The sequence below is a fragment of the Rousettus aegyptiacus genome, unplaced genomic scaffold (genome assembly GCF_014176215.1).
Source record: "Rousettus aegyptiacus isolate mRouAeg1 unplaced genomic scaffold, mRouAeg1.p scaffold_m13_p_8, whole genome shotgun sequence".
NCBI lineage: Eukaryota > Metazoa > Chordata > Mammalia > Chiroptera > Pteropodidae > Rousettus > Rousettus aegyptiacus.
Window position 1 is genome coordinate 8,051,184 of NW_023416311.1, and position 24,567 is coordinate 8,075,750.

General features: G+C 46.0%; 1 protein-coding gene across 5 annotated transcripts in view; it reads left to right on the plus strand.

Annotated features, from left to right (window-relative positions):
* The first annotated feature begins 14,224 nt into the window (after window positions 1-14,224).
* Window positions 14,225-24,567, plus strand: part of ZC3H7A (zinc finger CCCH-type containing 7A) — a 31,398-nt gene continuing 21,055 nt past the window's right edge. For all 5 annotated transcript variants that reach the window (XR_004952505.1, XM_036225615.1, XM_036225616.1 and 2 more), the window contains exons 1-2: window positions 14,225-14,381; window positions 24,014-24,115. Coding sequence is in view for 4 of the 5 variants with exons in the window: in XM_036225615.1 (XP_036081508.1) it covers window positions 24,048-24,115 (68 nt within the window). In the remaining variant the exon portion in view is untranslated. The remainder of the gene's footprint in view (window positions 14,382-24,013; window positions 24,116-24,567) is intronic.

Consider the following 24,567-nt stretch of genomic DNA (forward strand, 5'->3'; position numbering starts at 1 on the left):
CTGCATTTTCAAGAACTCTATACAAACTTTCAGAGAAGAACAAACTTTCAGAAAAATCACATAGTAGTCATTTAAAAAAAAAACCTCCAAGTTTTTTTGCCTGGTATAAAAGGAGATTATCAAGCAAAGATAAATAAGCAGTATCATGAACAGGTATCCTTCAAAAGAAATGAACCAAAATCATCAGAGAAAAAGGACATCTTTTTTCTTTATGTTATAAGGAATAGCTCATGCACCAGGAGTTTCCAAGAGAAACCCATTATTGCACCTCAGATAGTATTTTTATTACTTGAGTGCATGATAATAGTTACCCATCTACAGGCTTGATTTGGAAATCATTTTCAAAAGCTATGAACAAATATGAATAAACTACTGAATAATATTCGTAGTGTAAGAAAACATATACACTTAACCGATTGTTTCCAGTTGGTTTTGCCTGCACCAAATTTGCTACCATTAAGACGCTAGCTAAAAGAAGAATAATTGTAAACAACCTCATAATTTAAATCTCCCTACAAAATGCTTAATTTTAGTCATTAAGACAAGAATATGTACTTTTAGAAAATAGATGCTTATTTTTATTATATAAAAAAAAGATGTTTCAAGGGAGAAAACTTGGACAATACAGAAGTGAAATAACAGAGGAAAACATCATGCGTAGCCGCTGTGCCCCGGTCCGGAACCCCACGAGCCGCGAAGGAAGCAACTGCCGGTGCCGTCACACGAGGGGGTTTTTTAGCGAGCGAGCTCGGACCGACGCCACACACAGCCACAGCAGAGTGCAGGAGAAGGGCCCCTTCCTGAGTCTGACATATTTACAGGGAAAAAACTACGGAACGGGATGACAGGTCTTGGCGTTGCAGGACTGGCCCGCAAGTAGCCCCTGGGGAGGTTGAACTAGCAAACGATAGAAGGGAGATTCCAGGGCCATTCCTACAGGTTGACTGGGGGTGGCTACCGTTTCCATAGCGTCCCCATAGTGATGGTCACACACGCGTTCACACGGTAATTTCCGGGCATCAGCTCAAACGGAGGCCCGTCACAAAATGGAGTCACTTTGGTTCTTCATAACCAAGGTTAGAAGAATAGCTACCAAAGTGTCCATAGCGATGACTTTTGTAGAGGCACTCAAAAAGCATGAATTTCACTCTCTTTTTTATAAATATTTAAGTAGGAAGAGTTTAGAATACTTTCTTATTTTCTGGAAGTACCTCCATTTCACTGATGGAAAAAAAATTAAAGCACTAAAGGCTATTTGTTGGTACTTAAACACAATGCCAAGGAATTGCCTTTGAGAAAGATCAAGAGAGGATTGTCTGGTGATCCTACGGTGAAGAAAATTTTCCTGATATTTCTGTTATAGTGACAACCTTCAACCTCGAAGGGCTTCAGAATGAGTCACCCCAACACATGCCTTTGTGGTATGTGAACTATTTTCAGTTAAAGGCAACTGAGACCCTAAGGGCTCCAGAGAAATTTCTGCCCCCACCCAATTAAACTACCTAGGAGAATTTAAATTAGGAGCCTTGCCCAATAATAACAGTGTCACCAGAAATAACTTTTTTTTAAAAAAAAACTTCTTTAAAAAGGCCTTGGTGGCAGGAATATAGTAGGAAAATCATTAAAAAACTAAAAGGCAGTGACACATATTCGAATATACACTTAGTACATAAATAACATTTCCTTTAGAATATAACTTTATGACCAAACTACAGGGCAGAACAAACTTGTAATTATTGAACACATTCTCTTCTTATTATCCACGAACAACGGTCCCCCCTGAAGCTCGAAGGTGCCTTACCTCATCCTTAGCTCAGGAGGTCTTGTATATCTCGTTTTTCTTTTCTGTCTCTGAACCTCTCATGTATCTGGGCACTCTGACTCTCATGTGTGTGAGGTTCCCATATGTATGAATGTCATTAAATTGAGTTATTTTTTTCTCGTTAATCTTTCTCATGTAGATTTAATAGAGCAGCCTAAAGCACCTAGAAGCTTAGAGGAAAGTGTCTTCTTCCCTCCACAACCTCCTCATATCAGGAGGGCTCAGGATAAGAGCACTTGGGGCATTTGTCCTTTCTGATGAACTCAGAACACATGTATCTTTAAATTTCTAGTAACCTTTCTTCTGAGTCATCATTATAGTGATAGAAGCTAAATTCAAACATAATTTCTAAAATTTCTAAAAAAAAAAAAAAAAGACCGAATAGTTAAGATACTATCTTTCTATAATAGACTAAAAGTAAAAACACTGTTCTGAGGACTAGCAGTCATTGTAGTGCTTGGTAAGCAGAAGGAATTTTAAGTTTCTTAATTTTAAAGAAAAGAAAAAAACGTTGTGAATGACACTGATGCATTTTATAGGAAATTGACATTTCACTAACGTATCATAAAAAGTAGCTCTTAGGCAACAAATTAGAAGACAATTCAAGAAACACACAGCTATCCTCTGTCCTTCAGAGACCACCTATTCAGAAAAGACAGGAAATACCCACCTTTTTGTAACTATCACCTTAGGAAACATATGGGATGGAATGGATTGTGATTAATTGCAACAACACAGATATTAAGGGGGACGGATTTTATATCCATGAATATATATGCACATATATGGTGGATTTTAGAAAAAGAAGACCCTGTTGCCCACAGACCCTGTAGGGATTACAAGCCTCTCACTCATTCACCGTTCTCTCTGAGCTCATCGTTGTGGTCCTTTTGCCCGCATTTCAGAGGGAAAACTGAGACTCGGAAAGGTGACCACACAGGTCATAAGTGACAGAATCAGAATTTAGATCCGCGGCTGTCTGAAGTCTGCCAAAAATGACCTCTTCCACCATTTCGAGGCTGCCATTCGGCCTTAACTCGACAAGGAGGATGCGTGTTGGGATGATGCAATGGTGGGCCACGCATACCTAGCAGGCCATCTGTGGCTGTCCTTGAATCCGCTGTGAGGATACAGAGAGCATTGGGGCATACATTGGACCTCAAGGAATACTATATGTCGGCTATAGTTTCTGAAAATTCTGCAGCCACTGACCGCAAGTTAGTGAACGTTCCCTACATATCCACCAGGCCACAGGGAACCCTGTGCCTTTGCCGCAAGTGAGACATTTTTCAGAAATCCCCAATTGCGACTTGAAATGGACATACATAATGCGTTTTGCCAGAGATACCATATATAGACGTGCATATATATGAATATATATGCACGTCTATATATGGTGGATTTAGAAAAAGGAAGGCTTGTTGCGCAAGATCCTATAGGAATGACAGGCCTCTCGCTCTCCCACCGTTGTGCCTGAGCTCGTCGTTGTGATCCTTTGATGACGCATTTCAGAAGAAAAACAGAGCCTCAGAGAGGGGACCCCACAGATCATAAATTTCAGAATCAGAATCCACACCAACAGATGCCTGAAATCTGCCGTAAAAGACCTCTTTCCACCAGTTCAAGGCTGCCGCTCTGGCTTTTCATCGACAAGGAGGATGCATTTTGGGACGACGCAATGGTGGGTCAGGCATGCCTGGCAGGCACTCTATGGCGGGCCATGAATCCTCAGTGAGGATACAGAGAGCAATGGGACATAATTTGGATGCTAAGGAGCCCTATATGTTGGCGAGAGTTTCTCAAATTTCTGGAGCCACCGACCGCAGGAGAGTGAACGTTCCCAACATATGCCCCACGCTACGGGGAAGCCTGTGCATTTGCCGCAAGAGAGATATTTCTCAGATCTGCAATTGAGCCTTGAAATGGACATCGATAAAGTGTGTTTTGCCAGAGCTACCATATGTATATGTGCACATATATAAGCACATATATATATATGTGTGTATATATATATATGTATATATATATGGTGGATTTAAGAAATAAAAGGGCCTGTTGCCCACTGATACTGTAGGAATTAAGACCTCTAAATCTCCGTTGTGTCTGAGCTCATCGTTGTGGTCCTTCTATACGCATTTCAGATGGAAAACTGAGCCTCAGTGATGTGACCTCTCAGATCATAAATAATAGAAGCAGAATCCAGACCCACAGGTGTCTTAAATCTGCCCTGAATGACCTCTTTCCACCAGGTCGAGGCATCCATTATGCCTTTTCCATGATAACAGGAATTTGTGTTGTCACGCTGCAACGTAGGGCCATATATGGCTAGGCAGACCCTCTATGGCTGGCCACGAATCCTCAGTGCGGACATAGAGAGCAACGGGACATACTTTGGACCCGAAGGAGCTCTATATTTGGCTACAGATGCAATGGTGAGCCATGCATGCCTGGCAGACCCTGTGTAGATGGTCTTGAATCCGCCATGAGGATACAGAGAGCAATGGGACATACTTTGGACCCCAAGGAGCCCTATGTTTCGGCGACAGTTCCTCAAAGTTCTGCCGCCACCGACCGCAGGTGCGTAAACCTTGCCTACATATATATATGCACATATATACATGGTGGATTTCAGACAAAAAAGGGCCTGTTGCCCACTGGTCCCGTAGGAAGGACAGGCCTGTCACTCTCTCAACGTTGTGGCCGAGCTCGTCATTCTGCTCTTTTTGTATGCATTTCACATGGAAAACTGAGCCTCAGAGAGGTGACCACACAGGTTCTGAGTGACAGAATCAGAATTCAGCCCCGCAGGTGTCTGAAGTCTGCAGAAAATGACCTCCTTACACAGGTTCGAGGCTCCCCTCGGCCTTGCGCTCATCAAGGAGGATGCGTGTTGGGAAGATGCAATGTTGGGCCACGCATGCCTGGCAGGGCCTGTGTTGCTGGTCTTGAATCCGCAGTGAGGATACAGAGAGCAATGGGACATACTTTAGATCTTAAGAAGCCGTATGTTTTGGCGAGAGTTCCTCAAAGTTCTGCCCCCACCGACCGCAGGTGAGTAATCCTTGCCTACATAACCCCAGGGCCACGGGGAAACCTGTGCCTTGGCCGCAAGGGAGACGCTTCTCGAAAATCTCCAATTGCGGCTTGAAATGGACGTCAATAAAGTGTGTTTTGCCTCAGCTACCATATATATATGTGCATACATATTCATATGTATGCACATATATACATGGTGAATTTCAGACAAAAAAGGGCCTGTTGCCCACTGGTCCCGTAGAAAGGACAGGCCTGTCACTCTCTCAGCATTGTGTCCGAGCTCGTCGTTCTGCTCCTTAGGTACGCATTTCACATGGAAAACTGAGCCTCAGAGAGGGGACCACACAGGTCCTGAGTGACAGAATCAGAATTCAGACCTGCAGGTGTCTGAAGTCTGCAGAAAATGACCTCTTTGCAGAGTTTCGAGGCTCCCCATCCACCTTGCCCTCGTCAAGGAGGATGCGTGTTGGGAAGATGCAATGTTGGGCCACGCATGCCTGGCAGGCACTGTGTAGCTGGTCTTGAATAAGCCGTGAGGATACAGAGAGCAATGGGACATACTTTGCATCTTAAGGAGCCCTATGTTTTGGCGAGAGTTCCTCAAGTTCTGCCCCCACCGACCGCAGGTGAGTAATCCTTGCCTACATAACCCCAGGGCCACGGGGAAACCTGTGCCTTGGCCGCAATGGAGACATTTCTCGAAAATCTCCAATTGCGGCTTGAAATGGATGTCAATAAAGTGTGTTTTGCCACAGCAACCATATATACATGTGCATATATATGAATATATATGCCATATATATATGGTGGATTTCAGACAAAAAAGGGCCTGTTGCCCACTGGTCCCGTAGGAAGGACAGGCCTCTCACTCTCTCAGCGTTGTGTCTTAGCTCGTCGTTCTGCTCCTTTTGTACGTATTTCACATGGAAAACTGAGCCTCAGAGAGGTGACCACAGAGGTCCTGAGTGACAAAATCAGAAAACAGACCCGCAGGTGTCTGAAGTCTGCACAAAATGACCTCCTTGCACAGGTTCGAGGCTCCCCCCTCGGCCTTGCCTTCGTCAAGGAGGAAGCGTGTTGGGAAGATCCAATGGCGGGCCACCCATGTCTGGCAGGCACTGTATAGCTGGTCTTGAATCGGCCGTGAAGATTCAGAGAGCAATGGGACATACTTTGGATCTGAAGGAGCCCTATGTTTTGGCGAGAGTTCCTCAAAGATCTGCCCAAACGACCACAGGTGAGTAATCCTTTCCTACATAACCTGAGGGCCAGGGGGAAACCTATGCCTTGACCGCAAGGAGACATATCTCGAAAATCTCCAATTGCGGCTTGAAATGGACGTCAATAAAGTGTGTTTTGCCACAGCAACCATATATATATGTGCATATATATGAATATATATGCCATATATATATGGTGGATTTCAGACAAAAAAGAGCCTGTTGCCCACTGTTCCCGTAGGAAGGACAGGCCTGTCACTCTCTCCTTGTTGTGTCTGAGCTCGTCGTTCTGCTTTTGTATGCATTTCACATGGAAAAGTGAGCCTTGGAGAGGGGACCACACAGGTCCTGAGTGACAGAATCAGAAATCAGACCCGCAGGTGTCTGAAGTCTGCAGAAAATGACCTCTTTGCAGAGTTTCGAGGCTCCCCATCCGCCTTGCCCTCGTCAAGGAGGATGCGTGTTGGGAAGATGCAATGGTGGGCCACGCATGCCTGGCAGGCCCTGTGTAGCTGGTCTTGAATCCGCCGTGAGGACACAGAGAGCAATGGGACATACTTTGTATCTTATGGAGCCCTATGTTTTGGTGAGAGATCCTAAAAGTTCTGCCGCCACCGACCGCAGGTGCTTAATCCTTGCCTACATAACCCCAGGGCCACGGGGAAACCTGTGCCTTGGCCGCAATGGAGACATTTCTCGAAAATCTCCAATTGCGGCTTGAAATGGACGTCAATAAAGTGTGTTTTGCCACAGCTACCATATATATATGGGCATATATATATATTAATATATATGCCCATATATATATGGTGGATTTCAGACAAAAAAGGGCTTGTTGCCCACTGGTCTTGTATGAAGGACCGGCCTCTCAGTCTCTCAGCGTTCTGTCCGAGCTAGTCGTTCTGCTCCTTTTGTACGCATTTCACATGGAAAACTGAGCCTCAGAGAGGGGACTACACAGGTCCTGAGTGACAGAATCAGAATTCAGAACCGCAGGTGTCTGAAGTTTTCAGAAAATGACCTTCTTCCACAGGTTTGAGGCTCCCCCTCGACCTTTCCCTCGTCAAACAGGATGCGTGTATGGAAGATCCAATGGCGGGCCACCCATGTTTGGCAGACACTGTATAGCTGGTCTTGAATCCGCCGTGAAGATTCAGAGAGCAATGGGACATACTTTGGATCTGAAGGAGCCCTATGTTTTGGCGAGAGTTCCTCAAAGATCTGCCCCCACCAACCGCAGGTGCGTAATCCTTGCCTACATAACCCCAGGGCCACGGGGAAACCTGTGCCTTGGCCGCAAGAGAGACGCTTCTCGAAAATCTCCAATTGCGGCTTGAAATGGACGTCAATAAAGTGTGTTTTGCCACAGCTACCATATATATATGTGCATACATATTCATATGTATGCACATATATACATGGTGGATTTCAGACAAAAAAGGGCCTGTTGCCCACTGGTCCCGTAGGAAGGACAGGCCTGTCACTCTCTCAGCGTTGTGTCCGAGCTCGTCGTTCTGCTCCTTAGGTACGCATTTCACATGGAAAACTGAGCCTCAGAGAGGGGACCACACAGGTCCTGAGTGACAGAATCAGAATTCAGACCCGCAGGTGTCTGAGGTCTGCAGAAAATGACCTCTTTGCAGAGTTTCGAGGCTCCCCATCCGCCTTGCCCTCGTCAAGGAGGATGCGTGTTGGGAAGATGCAATGTTGGGCCACGCATGCCTGGCAGGCACTGTGTAGCTGGTCTTGAATAAGCCGTGAGGATACAGAGAGCAATGGGACATACTTTGCATCTTAAGGAGCCCTATGTTTTGGCGAGAGTTCCTCAAGTTCTGCCCCCACCGACCGCAGGTGAGCAATCCTTTCCTACATAACCCCAGGGCCACGGGGAAACCTGTGCCTTGACCGCAAGGGAGACATTTCTCGAAAATCTCCAATTGCGGCTTGAAATGGACGTCTATAAAGTGTGTTTTGCCACAGCTACTATATATATATGGGCATATATATATCAATATATATGCCCATATATGTATGTTGGATTTCAGACAAAAATGGGCCTGTTGCCCATTGGTCCCGTATGAAGGACAGGCCTCTCACTCTCTCAGCGTTGTGTCCTAGCTCGTCGTTCTGCTCCTTTTGTACGCATTTCACATGGAAAACTGAGCCTCAGAGAGGTGACCACAGAGGTCTTGAGTGACAGAATCAGAAAACAGACCCGCAGGTGTCTGAAGTCTGCACAAAATGACCTCCTTGCACAGGTTCGAGGCTCCCCCCTCGGCCTTGCCCTCGTCAAGGAGGAAGCGTGTTGGGAAGATCCAATGGCGGGTCACCCATGTCTGGCAGGCACTGTATAGCTGGTCTTGAATCGGCCGTGAAGATTCAGAGAGCAATGGGACATACTTTGGATCTGAAGGAGCCCTATGTTTTGGCGAGAGTTCCTCAAAGATCTGCCCAAACGACCGCAGGTGAGTAATCCTTTCCTACATAACCCGAGGGCCAGGGGGAAACCTATGCCTTGACCGCAAGGGAGACATATCTCGAAAATCTCCAATTGCGGCTTGAAATGGACGTCAATAAAGTGTGTTTTGCCACAGCTACCGTATATATATGTGCATATATATGAATATGTATGCACATATATACATGGTGGATTTCAGACAAAAAAGGACCTGTTGCCCACTTGTCCCGTATGAAGGACAGGCCTCTCACTCTCTCAGCGTTGTGTCCGAGCTCGTCGTTCTGCTCCTTTTGTACGCATTTCACATGGAAAACTGAGCCTCAGAGAGGTGACCACACAGGTCCTGAGTGACAGAATCAGAATTCAGACCCGCAGGTGTCTGAAGTGTGCACAAAATGACCTCTTAGCACAGGTTCGAGGCTCCCCCTTGACCTTTCCCTCATCAAGCAGGATGTGTGTTGGGAAGATCCAATGGCGGGGCACGCATGTCTGGCAGGCCCTGTGTAGCTGGTCTTGAATCCGCTGTGAATATTCAGAGAGCAATGGGACATACTTTGCATCTTAAGGAGCCCTATGTTTTGGCGAGAGTTCCTCAAAGATCTGCCCAACCGACAGCAGGTGAGTAATCCTTTCCTACATAACCCAGGGTCACGGGAAACCTGTGCCTTGGCCTCAAGGAGACATATCTCATAAATCTCCAATTGAGGTTGAAATGGACATCAATAAAGTGTGATTTGCCACAGCTACCATATATATATGTGCATATATATGAATATATATGCACATATATATATGGTGGATTTCAGACAAAAAAGGGCCTGTTGCCCACTGTTCCCGTAGGAAGGACAGGCCTGTCACTCTCTCCTCGTTGTGTCTGAGCTCGTGGTTCTGCTCCTTTTGTATGCATTTCACATGGAAAAGTGAGCCTCAGAGAGGGGACCACACAGGTCCTGAGTGACAGAATCAGAAATCAGACCCGCAGGTGTCTGAAGTCTGCAGAAAATGACCTCTTTGCAGAGTTTCGAGGCTCCCCATCCGCCTTGCCCTCGTCAAGGAGGATGCGTGTTGGGAAGATGCAATGGTGGGCCACGCATGCCTGGCAGGCCCTGTGTAGCTGGTCTTGAATCCGCCGTGAGGACACAGAGAGCAATGGGACATACTTTGGATCTTAAGGAGCCCTGTGTTTTGGCGAGAGATCCTAAAAGTTCTGCCGCCACCGACCGCAGGTGCGTAATCCTTGCCTACATAACCCCAGGGCCACGGGGAAACCTGTGCCTTGGCCGCAATGGAGACATTTCTCGAAAATCTCCAATTGCGGCTTCAAATGGATTTCAATAAAGTGCGTTTTGCCACAGCTACCATATATATATGTGCATATATATGAATATGTATGCCATATATATATATGGTGGATTTCAGACAAAAAAGGGCCTGTTGCCAACTGGTCCCATATGAAGGACAGGCCTCTCACTCTCTCAGCGTTGTGTCCGAGCTAGTCGTTCTGCTCCTTTTGTACGCATTTCACATGGAAAACTGAGCCTCAGAGAGGTGACCACACAGGTCCTGAGTGACAGAATCAGAATTCAGACCTGCAGCTGTCTGACATCTGCCGAAATTGACCTCTTTCCACCTGTTTGAGTCTGCGTTTCGGCCTTTCCGTCGTCAAGGAGGTTGTTTGTTGGGAAGATGCAGTGGTGGGCCAGGCATTCCTGGCCCGCCGTATATGACTGTCCTTGAATTCGCCACGAGATTCACGTCAACAGAGTTACTACCTCTGGTTAGTTCTGTTTTTCATCAATATTTAAAATGGATAGCGCATTAGATTTCCACGATGTATATTTAGAATTTTATTCGCATTTATTGCTCTCTGCAGATGTCTTTAAAATATGTTTTTTTAATAGGTTGCTATGAATAAATCTAAAGCTGCAGACGTCGGTTTGCAGTAAGTACATTTGTTAACAAATTAATAGAAGGCGTTTGGCGTTGGATATATATAGTTTTTGGAAACATGCATGTTGTTCGTTACTTAAAGGAGGACTTGTGCATTTTTTATTTTTATGATTTTGTCAAATTTCCTAATAAGCCATAGTGCCCTGCAAAAGGTTAAAAAGACTGAGTAAAATATATAACCCTTGAGCATTTTTTTTTCAAGTTAACATTCTATTGTGTATTAGTTGCATTAAAGGAATCCTGAGAGCAGCTTCCTTTCATTGAGGCAATAAGCATCTTTCCATTTGCAGTACTGGTGGTTAGTTTCATTCTAATTTCATGTTTTTTCTCCTCATTTACACATGTCCCGACAGTCTCACATGTTAAAAGAGAAAGATCTTTGATGATATATCTCAACAGGTAACACTCCCTTAACCTGTGTTTTTGCTAAATCACATGAGTCCCTATGCTCCTTCCTGTTCTATAGCCCATATCCCAAACACCATCTTGGGGGATCTTGAAACAGAGTGTTGATTTTAAATATCTTGAGTGTAGGAACCGTGACTGGTAGAATTGGGGATCCAGCAAACTTCTCTGAATACAGTTGGCACTTATATTTGTTGAACAAATGAATGAATGGAACTCTGACTTTCATCCACGACTCCAAAAGGACCTTAGAGGTGGCTTAAATTCCACAGGCATTAGAAATTACGGCAGCATTATATCCATAATCAGAGTTTAGGGGGGAGGAAAACTCGGCTGGAAATAGATGTGGGGTGGAAGGCAGAGCACATTTCCAACTTTAGAGCAGGAGGAAGTAGGGGAAAGAATCGGACTGGGAAGGAAGCGATCCTGATTTCTCATGCTCCTCCATTTCCAGAAGCTACTAGGATATGGATTCTTTTTGTCAATATTAAGTGTACCTACCCAAATACAAGCAGGGAACTGTGAGACATATTGAGGCATGAAACTCCAAATTGAATCCAGGCTGAGAATCAAAGGAACTCACTTCAGATGTAAAGATCTTCTTTCCTACGAGTGTGCAGGGGATTCTTCCAGATGGCTCCTGAGAATTACTGGAAAAAAAAAATGCAGGCAGGTAAAAGACAAAGCCTGTTTTAGTATCTCCCAAATTATATATGTATCTGATTTTTTTTTTCTTGACAAATTAAGCCTCTCTTGCCTTATACAATGTTTAGGAGCTAAACTCGCACTTGGTTACACATTTAAATTGATGTCCAGGCAACCAGCCCACGGGTGAAGTTTTTAGCAAGCCATTTTTCAAAGCTGAAAGGGCATGCGATAATTACCACAAAAAAGTGGAGGGGAAGCAAACGCATAATCCAGACAGAACCTACAAAGCCAAATAAAGGAATCTAGTCGGTATTTCGTATCTTTTTTGCACTTTGGCATTTCATCAATTTGGAAGAAGTATAGTCCAGGTGATTTACAGAGATAGCTCAGTTCACTTAAGGAATGTGATAATATTAAGCTTTTTAATGCTGCACATTTGGGTTCCAGGACAGGTTTTCATGTGAGTCAGTATGTGGCTTGTCAAAGTATCATGCAGCCATTTGACAAACATATAGCATATATCTTTCATGTTCTGAGTGCTATAAAATTGGGGGTTTTCCTTTTCTTGTACAGGTGTGTTATATTTGCACACAGATCATTTTTGTCTTATTTGAAGTCATCTCTGTGGTCAGTCCGTTCTGCAGGCAATATCGTGATAATGGCCCCGAGACTAAGAGTTTCTCTCCTCCGCTCCATTTTTAAGCCACTGACTCTCAAGCATTTTTCCACCTCAGTGCAGGTAAGACTTGTCACTCTTCCAACACATCCCTCAAGAACCATTTCTCCAAAGGCACTAAATCCCAGGGGGACTAAGGAGCATGCCTCACAAACTATTGGGGTGCAAGTGTCCCTTTCCACCGCAAATTTTATGCTGGAAAGTTTACTCCATTCATTAGTCAACATCTCTAGGGGAAGGCACCGCTAGTTACTGAACACACTCCCTGTGCCAGGCACCCTACCTATGCGTTATTTACTCCTCACTGTGCCAGAGGTATCATTATCCACATTTAGAGATGATGAACTCAAGACTCTGAGGTGTAGAACACTGGCCCAAGGCCATCTGGATGGGTAAGGAGTAAGTCGGTATTTAACCTGTCTTTCTCGGATTCTGAAGTTTCTCTTCTTCCAACGTTGTGCTATCTCCTACCAGCTACTTATGTCTTAGACATTCGTTTCTTAGTTTGGTCCAGCTGCTCTAACAGCATAACACAGACTGGGTGGCTAAAACAACAAACATTTATATCTCACAGTCTGGAGGTCTTTACGGAGGTCTCTGAGGTTAAATGAGGTTGTAAAGGTGTGGTTAATCCAATATAACGTCCGTCCTTATAAGAGACATCAGAGATGCATGTGCGCAAAGGTCCTGTAAGGACGCAATGAGAAGGGGGCTGTCTATAAGCCCAGGAGATAGATTTTACCTTGATACCTTGCTCTTGGACCTCCAGCTTCCAGAACTGGTAGAAAATAAATTCCTTGTTTAAGCCACTAGGTCTGTGGTTTTGTTATGACAGTCTAATACACCTAATTTGTAAACCTACCTCACCTGGCCCACTGTAAGAGCCACCTAGCTAATCTCCTGGCTTCCCCTCTTGTCCTTCCACAGCCCAGTCTCTGCACAGTGACCCAAGAGAGCTTTCAAGAATGTAAATCAGTTTCAGTTCAGACTGGTCAGTGAGAAACTCCGGTGCCAACAGAACTCCAAATTCCAAATCGTGGCCTCTCTCTTTCAGACCTTTCTCCCCTTGCAGATACCAGCTATATAGGTGTTTCCTGTGCGGCAGACACTAAACTCCAGCCTCAGGCCGTTGTATTTGCTCCTACCCCTGCTGTCACCTTCTTAGTGGCCTTCCCTGACTCATTTCTTCCCCCTTTAATGTAGCTCTCCCATCGCTGCTTTGGTTTTCACTTTCCAAAATGGTCGTTGGTCCTTGTTGGTTCACACACACTCACACCCACATACACACTCCCCATCCGGTCATAGGGCACGGACTCGGCCTTGCCCACTGCTGAGACCCAGAGGACTTTGCCCACAGTGGCACCTGGCTGCTGAAAATACAGGTGGCAGTAATGGCATTTGGGTTGGGACCTTAAGGACAGGGAACCAGGCCTTCTGAGGGTCTATGACTGTCATTCTATCTCCAAGCTGCCCCTGAGCTTCGTGCTGCATCTCATCTGTAAGGATGTGGACAATAAGTGTTGTTCTGGGGTTCCGAAGAGTTACTAATCGCAGGAAGCACTGGATAAGCACTTGCTGAATAGTCTCTCCGGGGAGGCTTCCTGATATCCGAAACTAGGTCAGTTCCTTACTAGCCACGGTTCTAATTCCCTGCTCTTCTGCTCCGAGGCCGCTGCCCAGAAAAAAATGCACAAGGCGCCCATAAATTTGAATTACACGTCCACCCCCGCGCCAGTTAGCCGTAGGAGGTTGTCGCGCGCACGACTTGGCTCTCTTATTGGCTCATTCCGGCAACCCCGGCCGGACGGTGACCGCGCGCTCAACTCGGGGGCGGCCCCAGGGCCCACAGGGCGGAAGGCAGCCACCGCCCGCGCTGGTGCCGGGCCTCCGTCCCCATCCCCGCCGCGCGTCCCCGCCCGGCCCGACGTGGCGCGGCGCGGCGGCCGCCCCCCGGCGCCGACGCTCGCTGATGCAGCCAATGGCGGCGCCTCGCGCGGCCTCCCGCCGCCAGAGGGCGCTGCATGGGCGCAGGGGCGCTGCCGCCGCTGGTCGCGGAGGAAAGCTGAGAGCGAGCGTCCGGGCCGCCGCCACCGCCGCTGCCGCCGCCGCCGGCTCCTCTGCGCGCCGCTGCCCGCTCGCTCGCCGGCCGCGCGGCCATCCCCGCAGGTAGGTGGGCGCCGCCGGGGCCCAGCATCCCCGCCGCCCGCCAGGCCCGCGCGCCGCCCCTCCCCCGCTCGGCGCCCCCGCCCGGCGCGCGCCCCCCGTCGCCTCGTGCTCGCGCGCGGCCGGTAACGGACGCCGGGCGGGGGAGGGGCGGCGCGCACGGTTCCCCGCGGCGGCACCGAGGGGCCCGGGGGGCCCGGAGGCTGGGGAGCTCCGCCACAGAGCACCCGCGGCCCCTTCGTCGGGAAGGTCCGAGCGCGCATCCCCGCCCGGGCCCCGGCTGGTCGGGCGGACCTAGGCACGCGCGCGCGCGCGGGTTATCCGGGGTCCGTTCTCCACCCCGGGGCAATGGGAGGCCTCCGGTTCTCGGGGTGAAAGGGCTGCTGCTCCGGGTCGGGGTGAAAAGGGCTGCTGCTCCCTTCCATCCCATGCCCGATGCACTTCCGTTGGCCGAATACCTACCTCCATTCTGGTTATTTAACTCAAAAATGTTTTTCAGTATTTGTGTCCGTTCCGGTGATCGTGGGCCCTCTAATTTAGTATCATGGATTTGGAGGCGGGAAGGATGCACCTGGAGTTCGTGGCTCATTTATTTCGGGTTAATCCCTCTTTTTATTTTTTTTATCTTTTTTTTTTTTTTTTTTTTTTTGCGCGGGACATCAAGGACGCACGATGGTTTCCTGTCTTTATTGTGGATGCGGAGACTACTAGGTTTTAGGTGTCTGTAACCCACCCTTAAATGAGGACCTGTCAGTTGCCATTAGCGTGAATTTCCTGTTGGGGATGGTCATCGCAGGGGTGTGGTCGAGCTGGAAAGCGCTGGCTGGGCCGGAGAGGTTGCGCCTGCGCCCTAATTGGGTGAATTTATCAGTAGTTACTTTTCCCTACCTTTCCCTGCCCCCTTCTGCAAGGTTTAGGGGTGAAGTAATGACCCCGCGTTAGGTATTTAAAGACCAAGGATCTGCTCGAACTAGACCTTCGCTATCCAAGAAGGTGGCCACTGGCTCCATTGGACTGTTGAACATTTGGAATGTGGCTAGACCGAATTGAGATGTGTTCTTGGTGAAAATGACACACCTGATTTTAAATACTATAAAAAAAAAAGAGCAAAATACCTCATTTATAATTTTTTATGCTTAAATAATACATGTTGAGGTGATAGCATTCGAACATATCGTGTTAGCTAAAATATATTAATAAAACTAATATCACCAGTTTCTTTTTACTTTTGTTAACATGGCTACTCGAAAATTTAAAATTAGATATGTGGCTGGCATTGTATTTCAGTGGGACAGTGCTCAAATAGAGCCTCTGAATGGGCGCAGGGGTGGCTGCGCCATCTGCTTATCTTTTCCTGCTTCTCTGATGGCATGTGGCCTTCTGGCCCCTAGGCTCCACAGGAACCCCCTGCCTCTTCTCACTCTCTAGTGAACTGAGCTGTCGGGCTGATTGTGCAATGAGGCTCTTGTCCTAAAATGCAGAATAATTCGAGTTAATAGAATTTTCTTGAAAAATTTTAACTGCTGTGTACTGGAGTCTGGAAATAGTCCCAGTTCTACTCAGGTCATGAGTTATTGAGGCTGAATATTTTCAGTTTTTTCATGTGTGTGTCCTGCAGAGAGCATGTTAATTTTCAGGGCCCCTGCCACCCAGATGAACTGGAGGGCTCATGCCTTCTTCCTCACTGTGACTTTACTTGGGGGCTGGCTCATCTTGCCCTTTTCCCTTCCTCAGATATGGTGAGTGTTTGCCAATAAAAATGGTGGTTATCAACCAAAGTATTCCACAATTCTTAATGTTTGATGGATTTTAAAACCTGCCAATTTGGATAGGTTAAACTGTTATTGTAAATAGGAGAGAATCAATTAGGATAAAATCTGAACTCCAGGAATAGTGAGAGCTACCGTTGGAAAGTTTCGAGCTTTCCAATAAAGAGCTAGAAAGAAACAAAAGAGGTCTGTGCCCTGCTTCCTCAGACACTCTGGCTATCTAGAGAAAATCTGATGTGCACAAACTCATTTTCTAGATGATGTCTTGAAGTGTTTAGTTTTAATGAAAATACGTTTTCTCCAGAATCTTAGGATTCGAAGTGAAACTTGTTTTCTCTAATGTGTGAGGCGATTATAAATCACACACACACACAACTTTAGATAATATTTTTAGGGGAGAGAAATATTAAAATGTTAATCTAGAAGTCTAAAAATTAATACTGTGATAGTACATCTTTTTTAATTCACACACACCCCTTATTGAGGTGATTTTTTTATGATGTAAATAAACAAGTCTACCTATCCTTACCAGGTTTTGTCCCAATGACAAAATTGTTTTGCTTTTTTATTTTGTTATGGGTTTAGCAATGTGTTGTTTAGTTGATTAACGTTCATTATTTTCACATATCTTGTGAGGCCTTAGGAACTATGTACTTACTGGCACCAGGAGGAGAAAAGCAGCAGTTTTTCTATTTCACAAATTAAAAACAAAAAACCAGAGCCTTTTATTTCATGCATGGAAATACCTAATTTGGAACAAGATTTAACCTGGCCCTTGTGAAGACCTCATCTGCAGTCCTGGGCTGTCACTGAGGTGTCTGGGTGACTCTGGACAAACTGTCTTGAAGATTTCACGTCTTTCTTGTTGATTCCTTCCTCACACAGTTGGTGGGTGAGGTGAGATGTGCCCTGTGCCCTTAGCAGGGCAGGGCACTCTAGGAGGCAGTTGGCATATATCATATCTGACAGCGATTTCAAAGTGAGTAGCTGGGGGTAGGGAGGGAGGAGCAAAAATAATGAAATTACCTTCCTGATGTTGTTGATAAAAGGGAAACACTCTCATAAAGTATCCAGTAGGAGACACACTGTTTCAAGGAGGTGGTAGAACATCTGTAATAATGTTTCACTGCTTGAGTTTGTGGGCGATGAGGACGCATTGTATCCATACACTGCTGTGTTACCAGAGCAAGCTGAGACATTGTTGCAAGACAAGTTGACAGTAATGTTACATTTTATTTGCTTATTTATGTCATCACACAGAGAGGCTTGGGTCTGAGGATAGAATTGAATGCAGAGTGGTAATTTTAATTTTTCACTTGAAACTTAGTAACACCTTTTAAGGCAAAAATACAAGCACAGTGCCACATTCCCTAGGGGCACTTTCTCCGGGTCCAGTGGTAGTACATCTTGTAAGTAAGGTCCTTTAATAGTTAGGCCTTGTATCTTTCTTAATACATTATGTTAAGGGCGGAGCAGCTTTCCAGGTAAAGGTTTTCCCTGAGTGTTATTCTGACTCTCGGTGTCTGCTGTATCCCTGTGCAAACCCTCTGCTTTGTCTGAATTGCTTCAAATAATGTTCCTTGAACACATACGTCACCGTGTGTTCCAGCTTGTGTTTGTTCCATTCTTCTTGAGTGGCTTTCAAATGCTCACCTGTCTGTCAAAGCTGTATTTGTGCGAGAGCCCAACCCAGGGCCAACTTAGATTGCTCCCCATCCTCCGGGCGTCCCTGGCACTTACAGCTCAGAATTTTGGGGACATAAGAGTTTAAGCTTGGAGCCAGCCTGTCCGGCTTTGAAATCCGCCTCTGCCACTTGCTAGCTGTGTGATCCTGGATTGCTTGTGTCACTTCTCTGTGTTGCAGTTTACCTCACAGGACCTATGTCTTAAGGTTATCCTGAGGATTAAACGATTTAATACATGTACACTTAGAACAATGCCTGGCTGGCCTGCAGTGTTTGCTATTATCTCTGCCTGTGCTGTATGTCGTAGTCACATTTCACTTACCTTTGTATCTTCTTGTTAATGGGAGCCAGTTCCTAAAGTTACTGTGGGAGGCCAAAATGTCAAGGCTATGACTACATTGTTTAGTTATTAGCATTGCACATTATACTTGATTTTAGGATAACCAGTTTCACCTAACAGGCCCCGAGTAAATACTTGAAGGAATTATAATGATCCGGGGTACCTTTCACCCTTACATAAAACTTTCAAATGAGTAATAATTTTAAATCAGTTGATTCCAGAAAGATGAAGTTCCAGCTTTCAAGAGATTAGTCAGTTTAATGAGATTCATATCTAATTGAGTTTCTTGTTTTAAAATGCACTTTTGAAAGCTCCCCCTGGCCCTCTCTCTCTCGATTCCTTTTCATTTAAGGAGAGGAGGGTGGTTCTGACTTGCTTTCCCCTGTCATCCCTGTACCACTCCAGAGGTCTGGAGCCTTTGACTCATTCTAGGAACCCACAGAAGGCCCATGTGACAGGAGGCGAGTGGGTGAAACTGGGTGAGGGCAGCGTGGAAAGAGTGTTGGGAACATAGTCATCCCTGACCTGGGAGGTCCTGGTGAGGAATCCAGGTTTTACACTTAAGTGCCCAGGGAAGCCATCAAAGGATGTTAGGCAGGGCTGTAGTGAACAACTTGTGTTTTTAAAAGAACATTCCTTTTAGTTCAGTGGCGGAAATGAATGGGGGAGGGACAGAGAGGACGGGAGCTGAGAACAGAGGCTGGGAGAGGAGGATGTTGCGACAGCCACGTGAGATGGTGTGACCAGGGCCTGAGTGGCAGAGGAGGCTGCGAGAGCGGCTGGATTTGGGATGCTGTGCACCTGTTTTGACAGCATCGCTGACGGGCTTTGTCAGTAGGTTGATTGGACGTGGAACGTGAGAGAAAGAAGAAGGTAATGTCAGGTTTCTGGTTTGAGCAACTGGCCAGAAGGTAGTTTCATTACTGAAAAGGTAAGATTGGGCAAAGTATAGAGATGCTTTCAATATAGAGATGCTGAATGAAAGTCACAAGCAGGCCCAGAGTTTCCTACATGATAAAGGTAGCCTTGTATATATCACTGTAGAATAGAGAGCCCTTTTGTAAATTATGTTTGGGCAACTTGGTAGCTATTTGGGAAGGAAATACATATATCCTTATATCACTCCTTACAGTAAGCTAATGGATCCGATTAAAAAAAATTTTTTTTTAATGAAACAATATGAGTACAGGAAGGAAACATGGAGAATTATTTTATAATCTCTGAGTGGTGAAGGTATTTCTGTGTATGTCAAAATCCAGAAGCCGCAAAAGAAAATATTGATAAATTTAACTACTTAGGCATGAAACTGCTGTTAGAAAGTACCATAAACAAAGTCAAAAGATTGGCATCAAATTGGGGAAAATAATAGTAACACAATAGGATTACTTCCTTTCAACACATAAAGAGCTTCCAATAAATAAGAAAAGCTCAGTCTCGAAGAAAGATAGGTTTAGGATTTGAGCAAACAGAATCCGCAGAGGAAGAAGTGCACATAGGCTGTCAAGGAGGAAGAGATTTCAGCCTGACTAAAGGTGAAAAGACAAAAAGAAACAAAACCCACCGCGTCGTCCCACTGTTTCTCATCTCCTGGTCGGCAGACGAAAAACCTCGATAATTCCCTGGTGAAGTGGTGAGGGAGCCCTACACACGGGCTGGGTAGGGTCGTTTGGAGTCACTTTGTAATAGCTGGCAAAACAAACCACATGCATGGACCCTTTGTCCTATAGAAATTCTTTAGAGATGCACATGTATGAAATGCCCTGTGTACCTGTTGAGCTTTGACGATTGGAAACAACCAAAATGTCCACCACGAGGGCCCGGCTGCAGCGAGGGTCCAGCCATGTCCTGGAACAGGCCACGTGGCCGTTAACGCGGCTTTGCTGACCTGGAATGACCTTCACGATCAGCCACTCCGGGGAGAAAAGCAAGGTGCAGAACGTGTTGGGAGCCCGGGTTGTGTAAATAACATGCACGGGCTGTTTTTAACTCTTTACTTTGAATTAATTATAGACTCCCACGCATTTTGCAGAAGTATATAGAGTCCCATGAACCCTTCGTCCGCGTCCCCCAGTGGTGCCATCTTACACGACTGTGACATCAAAGCCAGGAAACCGACACGGGCCTGATAGTGTTTACCAGACTGCACACCTCACTCAGCCCTTTTTTTCTTTCCTTTTTGAGGAAAAGTAAGATTTACCGAAGCATGTTTTAAGAGAGAAACGGGCCATGCTAAAGCGGGCTGTAGCCCAGACCTTACTTAGTTTTCACCAGTTTTTACATGTACTCGGCCTATGCACAAGAGTCATGTGACCCCAAGATTTAGTGTTGTTCCACAGAATGTCTTTGTCAGGACACAGAGACTGGTTGGTAACAACAGTCGATGGCCGTCAGGAAGGGCAATGGGTGGCTGAGTGACAGGGCTGGGAAGGAGACATTCCTCTGCACTGTCCCGATGTTAAAATACAGCGGCGTCTGTGAGTCAGCCAAGTAGAGCCGTCATCTGGGTGGAGGGTATCAAGCCCTGTCCGGGGCTCGGTGTAGGCAGGTGTTGGGGGCCCCATCGTCTTGGCAGAGCGGGAGGCCCCGTGGGGAGAGCGTGACCGGGGAGAGCGTGTCCAGTGGCGCCCGAGGGCGCCCATGCTTAGAGGGCAGCTGGAGAGGGAACGCTGGTGTCAAGAAGGGGCTGGACACCTGTCACGTGCTGCTAGTTGGAATAAGAGAAGTGCCGTCGGGTTAAATCGATTCAGTTCTTTCCCACTTTAAAATTGGGGCCAGATTTGAACTGGATCCAAAAATACGACGGTGTATAAGTCAGATTTCTTTCTTCTGAAATGAGAGGTGGGGGAGGCGTATTTTACAGGTAAAACTAACCCGTGGTGCAAAAATCAGAACAGTGGTTGCCTGGGATAGGGGTAGGGAAGGCTTTGGATGGGGAAGGGACATGAGGGGTGACAGCGACATCATGGTCTGTGTCATGCTTGGAGTCTGGGCTACATGACTGTATTATTGTTCAAAACTCGGCCTTAAAATTTGTGCATTTTACCTTAAAAACCTTTTAAAAATGCTGTAAACAAATGTTGAACTCTAGGCAATGATACGTATGCTGAGGTGTCTAGTGGTAAATTACAGTTTGACGAATTATAACTCACTTTGCAATTTATGAAAATAATGTGAGTCGGCGGAAGGGCAGCAAGGTGGGAAGATGAGAAAGATGGGCAGATGTGATAAATGTAGCTAAATACTTGTAAAACATAGGTACTGCGCAGGTAGGCGTATGGCGTTCATTGTGAAAAAGTTAATTTTACTGCGTGTGTAAAATTTTTCATATTAAGATCGTCGGGGGAAAAACTACAGAATATGAAATGTCTGCCATATATTTAAATGTCACCTGATGCTGTGTTCCCAGATCGTTACACATGTGAAGGAGGTGTGTGTTTCACCTTAAGAAGAGTCTGCGTCTTACTTCCTCTTAACCACTTAACCCGAGTCGTCAGCTCTTTGCCACCTGCCCTTTGGCTGTAAGAGGTCAAGTCAGGGTTCTCTGGCATTTTCTGGGGAAACAGCTCTAAGACTATTAACGGGGTAGATTATCATTACCCGGGAGTCTGCTTAGCCAACAGATTTAGTTCATGAGCGAACTGCAAACTAATTCCTCGCCTCATCTGGACAGAGGTGTGGAGAAAGGTCTGCGGTTCCTGGAGAGGAGGAGTCGCACCCCTCGGACGTGGCGTCTTGGCGTCTGTCCGGGTCCTTCCGGCCTCACTCCCATGGGCCCGCGGGGCAGGACGGCCGCGCAGGTGCCTTTGAGCGCTGAGGTTCTGACTCCGGGTTGGCCCTGCTTCAAACAAAATGGAAGAACACCTTCTACTTTCCTTCCCACGGAGGGGCCGAGAGGCTGTGTAGACCTTTTCGGATACTTTAATTTTTCACAGATGTGTTTCATTTACGAGGCTCGTCGACGGTGCGCAGTGAAACGTTTTAAAGGCACTGTCGCACTCCCGTCTGGCCTCCTGGCTTCTACCGCTGCTGTAGTTTTCTGTGATTCCATCGGGAGCTTTTTTTTTTTTTTAACAAAACAGGATCCTATTGTGGACCTTGCTTCTTGCATTTTTTTCCCCCCAGCACAATTCATTCAGCCATTTCCCTTCTGATAGACACTGAGTTCATTTTTGATCTTTTTCTCTTAAAAATAGTGCCTCCTTAAATAACTTTGCACACACAACTGTGAATTAATTTTTTTTTTTTTTTATTGTCACGGAAATGGTCAGACCTGTATAGCAGAAGGGCAGAACGGACCCGCCACGTTCCTCCCTGTCGTTCAGCAGGGCGGGTCGCCCATTTTTTTGGTGCTTTTCTTTTATTTTTACCCATTCATCCCCCCTTTAAGCTAGACTGTCTTAAAAACGAATCCCAGAAATAAGGCCATTTTACTTCAATGTCATAGGCCTTTAAAACTTTTTATTTTGGAAAATTTCAAACATACACAGTAGAGCAAATAGTGGAAAGAATCCTGGACTTAACACGTTATGGACGTTCTGCCGTTTCATCCTCGCCCCTCCCTCAGTCCCTTTTTTTCTTTTGTTTCTGGAGCCTATTAAAGCAAATCCCAGACATGTAAACACTTTAGTAAAGAACCTGCTTTTAAGTCTGAGATAAAAATATTTAGAACTGACAGTTTTAAGAGATGAAAAGACTTAGTGTCAGTAGTCAACCTTTGGGATATTCCGACCCCCATCCCCACCCACCCCTACACTTTAGATTTAAAAAGGAAACTACAATGGTAAGCAAGAACGAAACTAAAAAATTTCAGTTATGCCCTTGAACCATGGGCGTGAGTTCCCTCTCTGTCACGTGGGTCCAAGTACGTGGTTTATGTGGCAAGATGGCTTCTTAGGGTTAAAGCTCAGTAGTTATCATCCCGGGGTGCTGTGTCGCACCCCTCCCAGGGGACTTTGAACTGTATCTGGAGACGTTTTTGGTTGTCACAGAGGGTGGGCGAGTGCGTGGGAGCAGGGATGCTGCCCACATCCTGCGGCGTACCGGGGGACAGCCCACAGCAAAGGGCCCGAGATGGCAACAGTGTCGAAGTTGAGAAACCATAGTTCAGGACACTGGGGCAGGATGTTTTATCACTGGCCTCTTCTCGTGGTTCTTCCTGAACTCGCTGGAAACTGCTTAATGCACCCCGATTATCAGGGGTGGATACTAACAGCAGTTGACATGTGTTGACATTTTGCCAGTGCTACACGGAAGGTAAACCTTTACCTTCCAGAAAATTCCAGTTGAAGGAAATTCATTTAGATAATTTGTTCTGTCATTTGTATCAACAAGGATTATCGTAGGAGTTTGTGGAATAAAACAAGTATAAGGTTTAGAGTCTGCTCACAAGAAGGTCAGACTCCTCAGAGGCCAGCGGATGTGAAACCTTTTCACTTCCTGGAGAGGTTCCAGAAGCAAAACAAGGCCGGGACTGTTCTAGCGGCAATGTTCGCGTGCGTGTATAGGCGGGGAAGAAATAAAACCTGTCCCTGAGGGAGGGAAGAGAAAAAGGGGGCAGGGAGGACAGAAATGACTTTTTTTACAGAGATTATTTAGGAGGAGCCTTCAAAATTTGCATGGCTGCTTAACCTAAAGAACTATGAGAACCTTCTGCTCTGTGAGCTGATCAATGGGGACCACACAGACAGGGTTCTCTGCATCGAGGACCTTAAAGTCAAGTCGGCAGGGATGGGCGTATCCACAACGAATTGTGGGACAAGGCCTCAAATTATGGGTGTTTTTTCACTTGGGGTCCAGGAGCCCTGCTGCCTTGGTGTAATTTTATGCCTTCTTCCTTTCCAGATCACTCACTTAGAAAGTGAATGTGTGGGGTAACATGTCCAGTGTGTCCGAGGAGAGAAGAAAAAGGCAGCAGAACATTAAGGAAGGATTGCAGTTTATCCAGTAAGAGTTTAATTCGTGTCCGTGTTCTAGTCCCCTGGTGATTCTTTCTGATATAGCTGTGCACCTCTCAGAGGTTAAAGAATCTTTAGTTCATGTGTCTATCGTAAGTCTTGTTAATTCAGGTTAGAAATTAGATCGTTTTGTTCCAGCAATATTTTTTGCCTTATATATTTGATTTCTTTGTGTTCCGCAGTGGATCTTACTGTCACTAATTTCTAGGGCCGAAATGTCAGTATCCTTGAAAATGTTGGACTGAGGAATTTGAACCTAATCTCATCAGAACACTTCTGATGAATGAAAATGAACAGCTGTTGACGCACAGGGCTTTTGAGATCAGACATTTCTGTTAAGAAGCAGTCTGTAACTGCCCTTCGTAAGGCATGCCTGTGACAAGACATGTCACTTGTGGCTTGGAGTAGACATGTCCAAGCAGAAGTCCTCTCTGTTCTTCC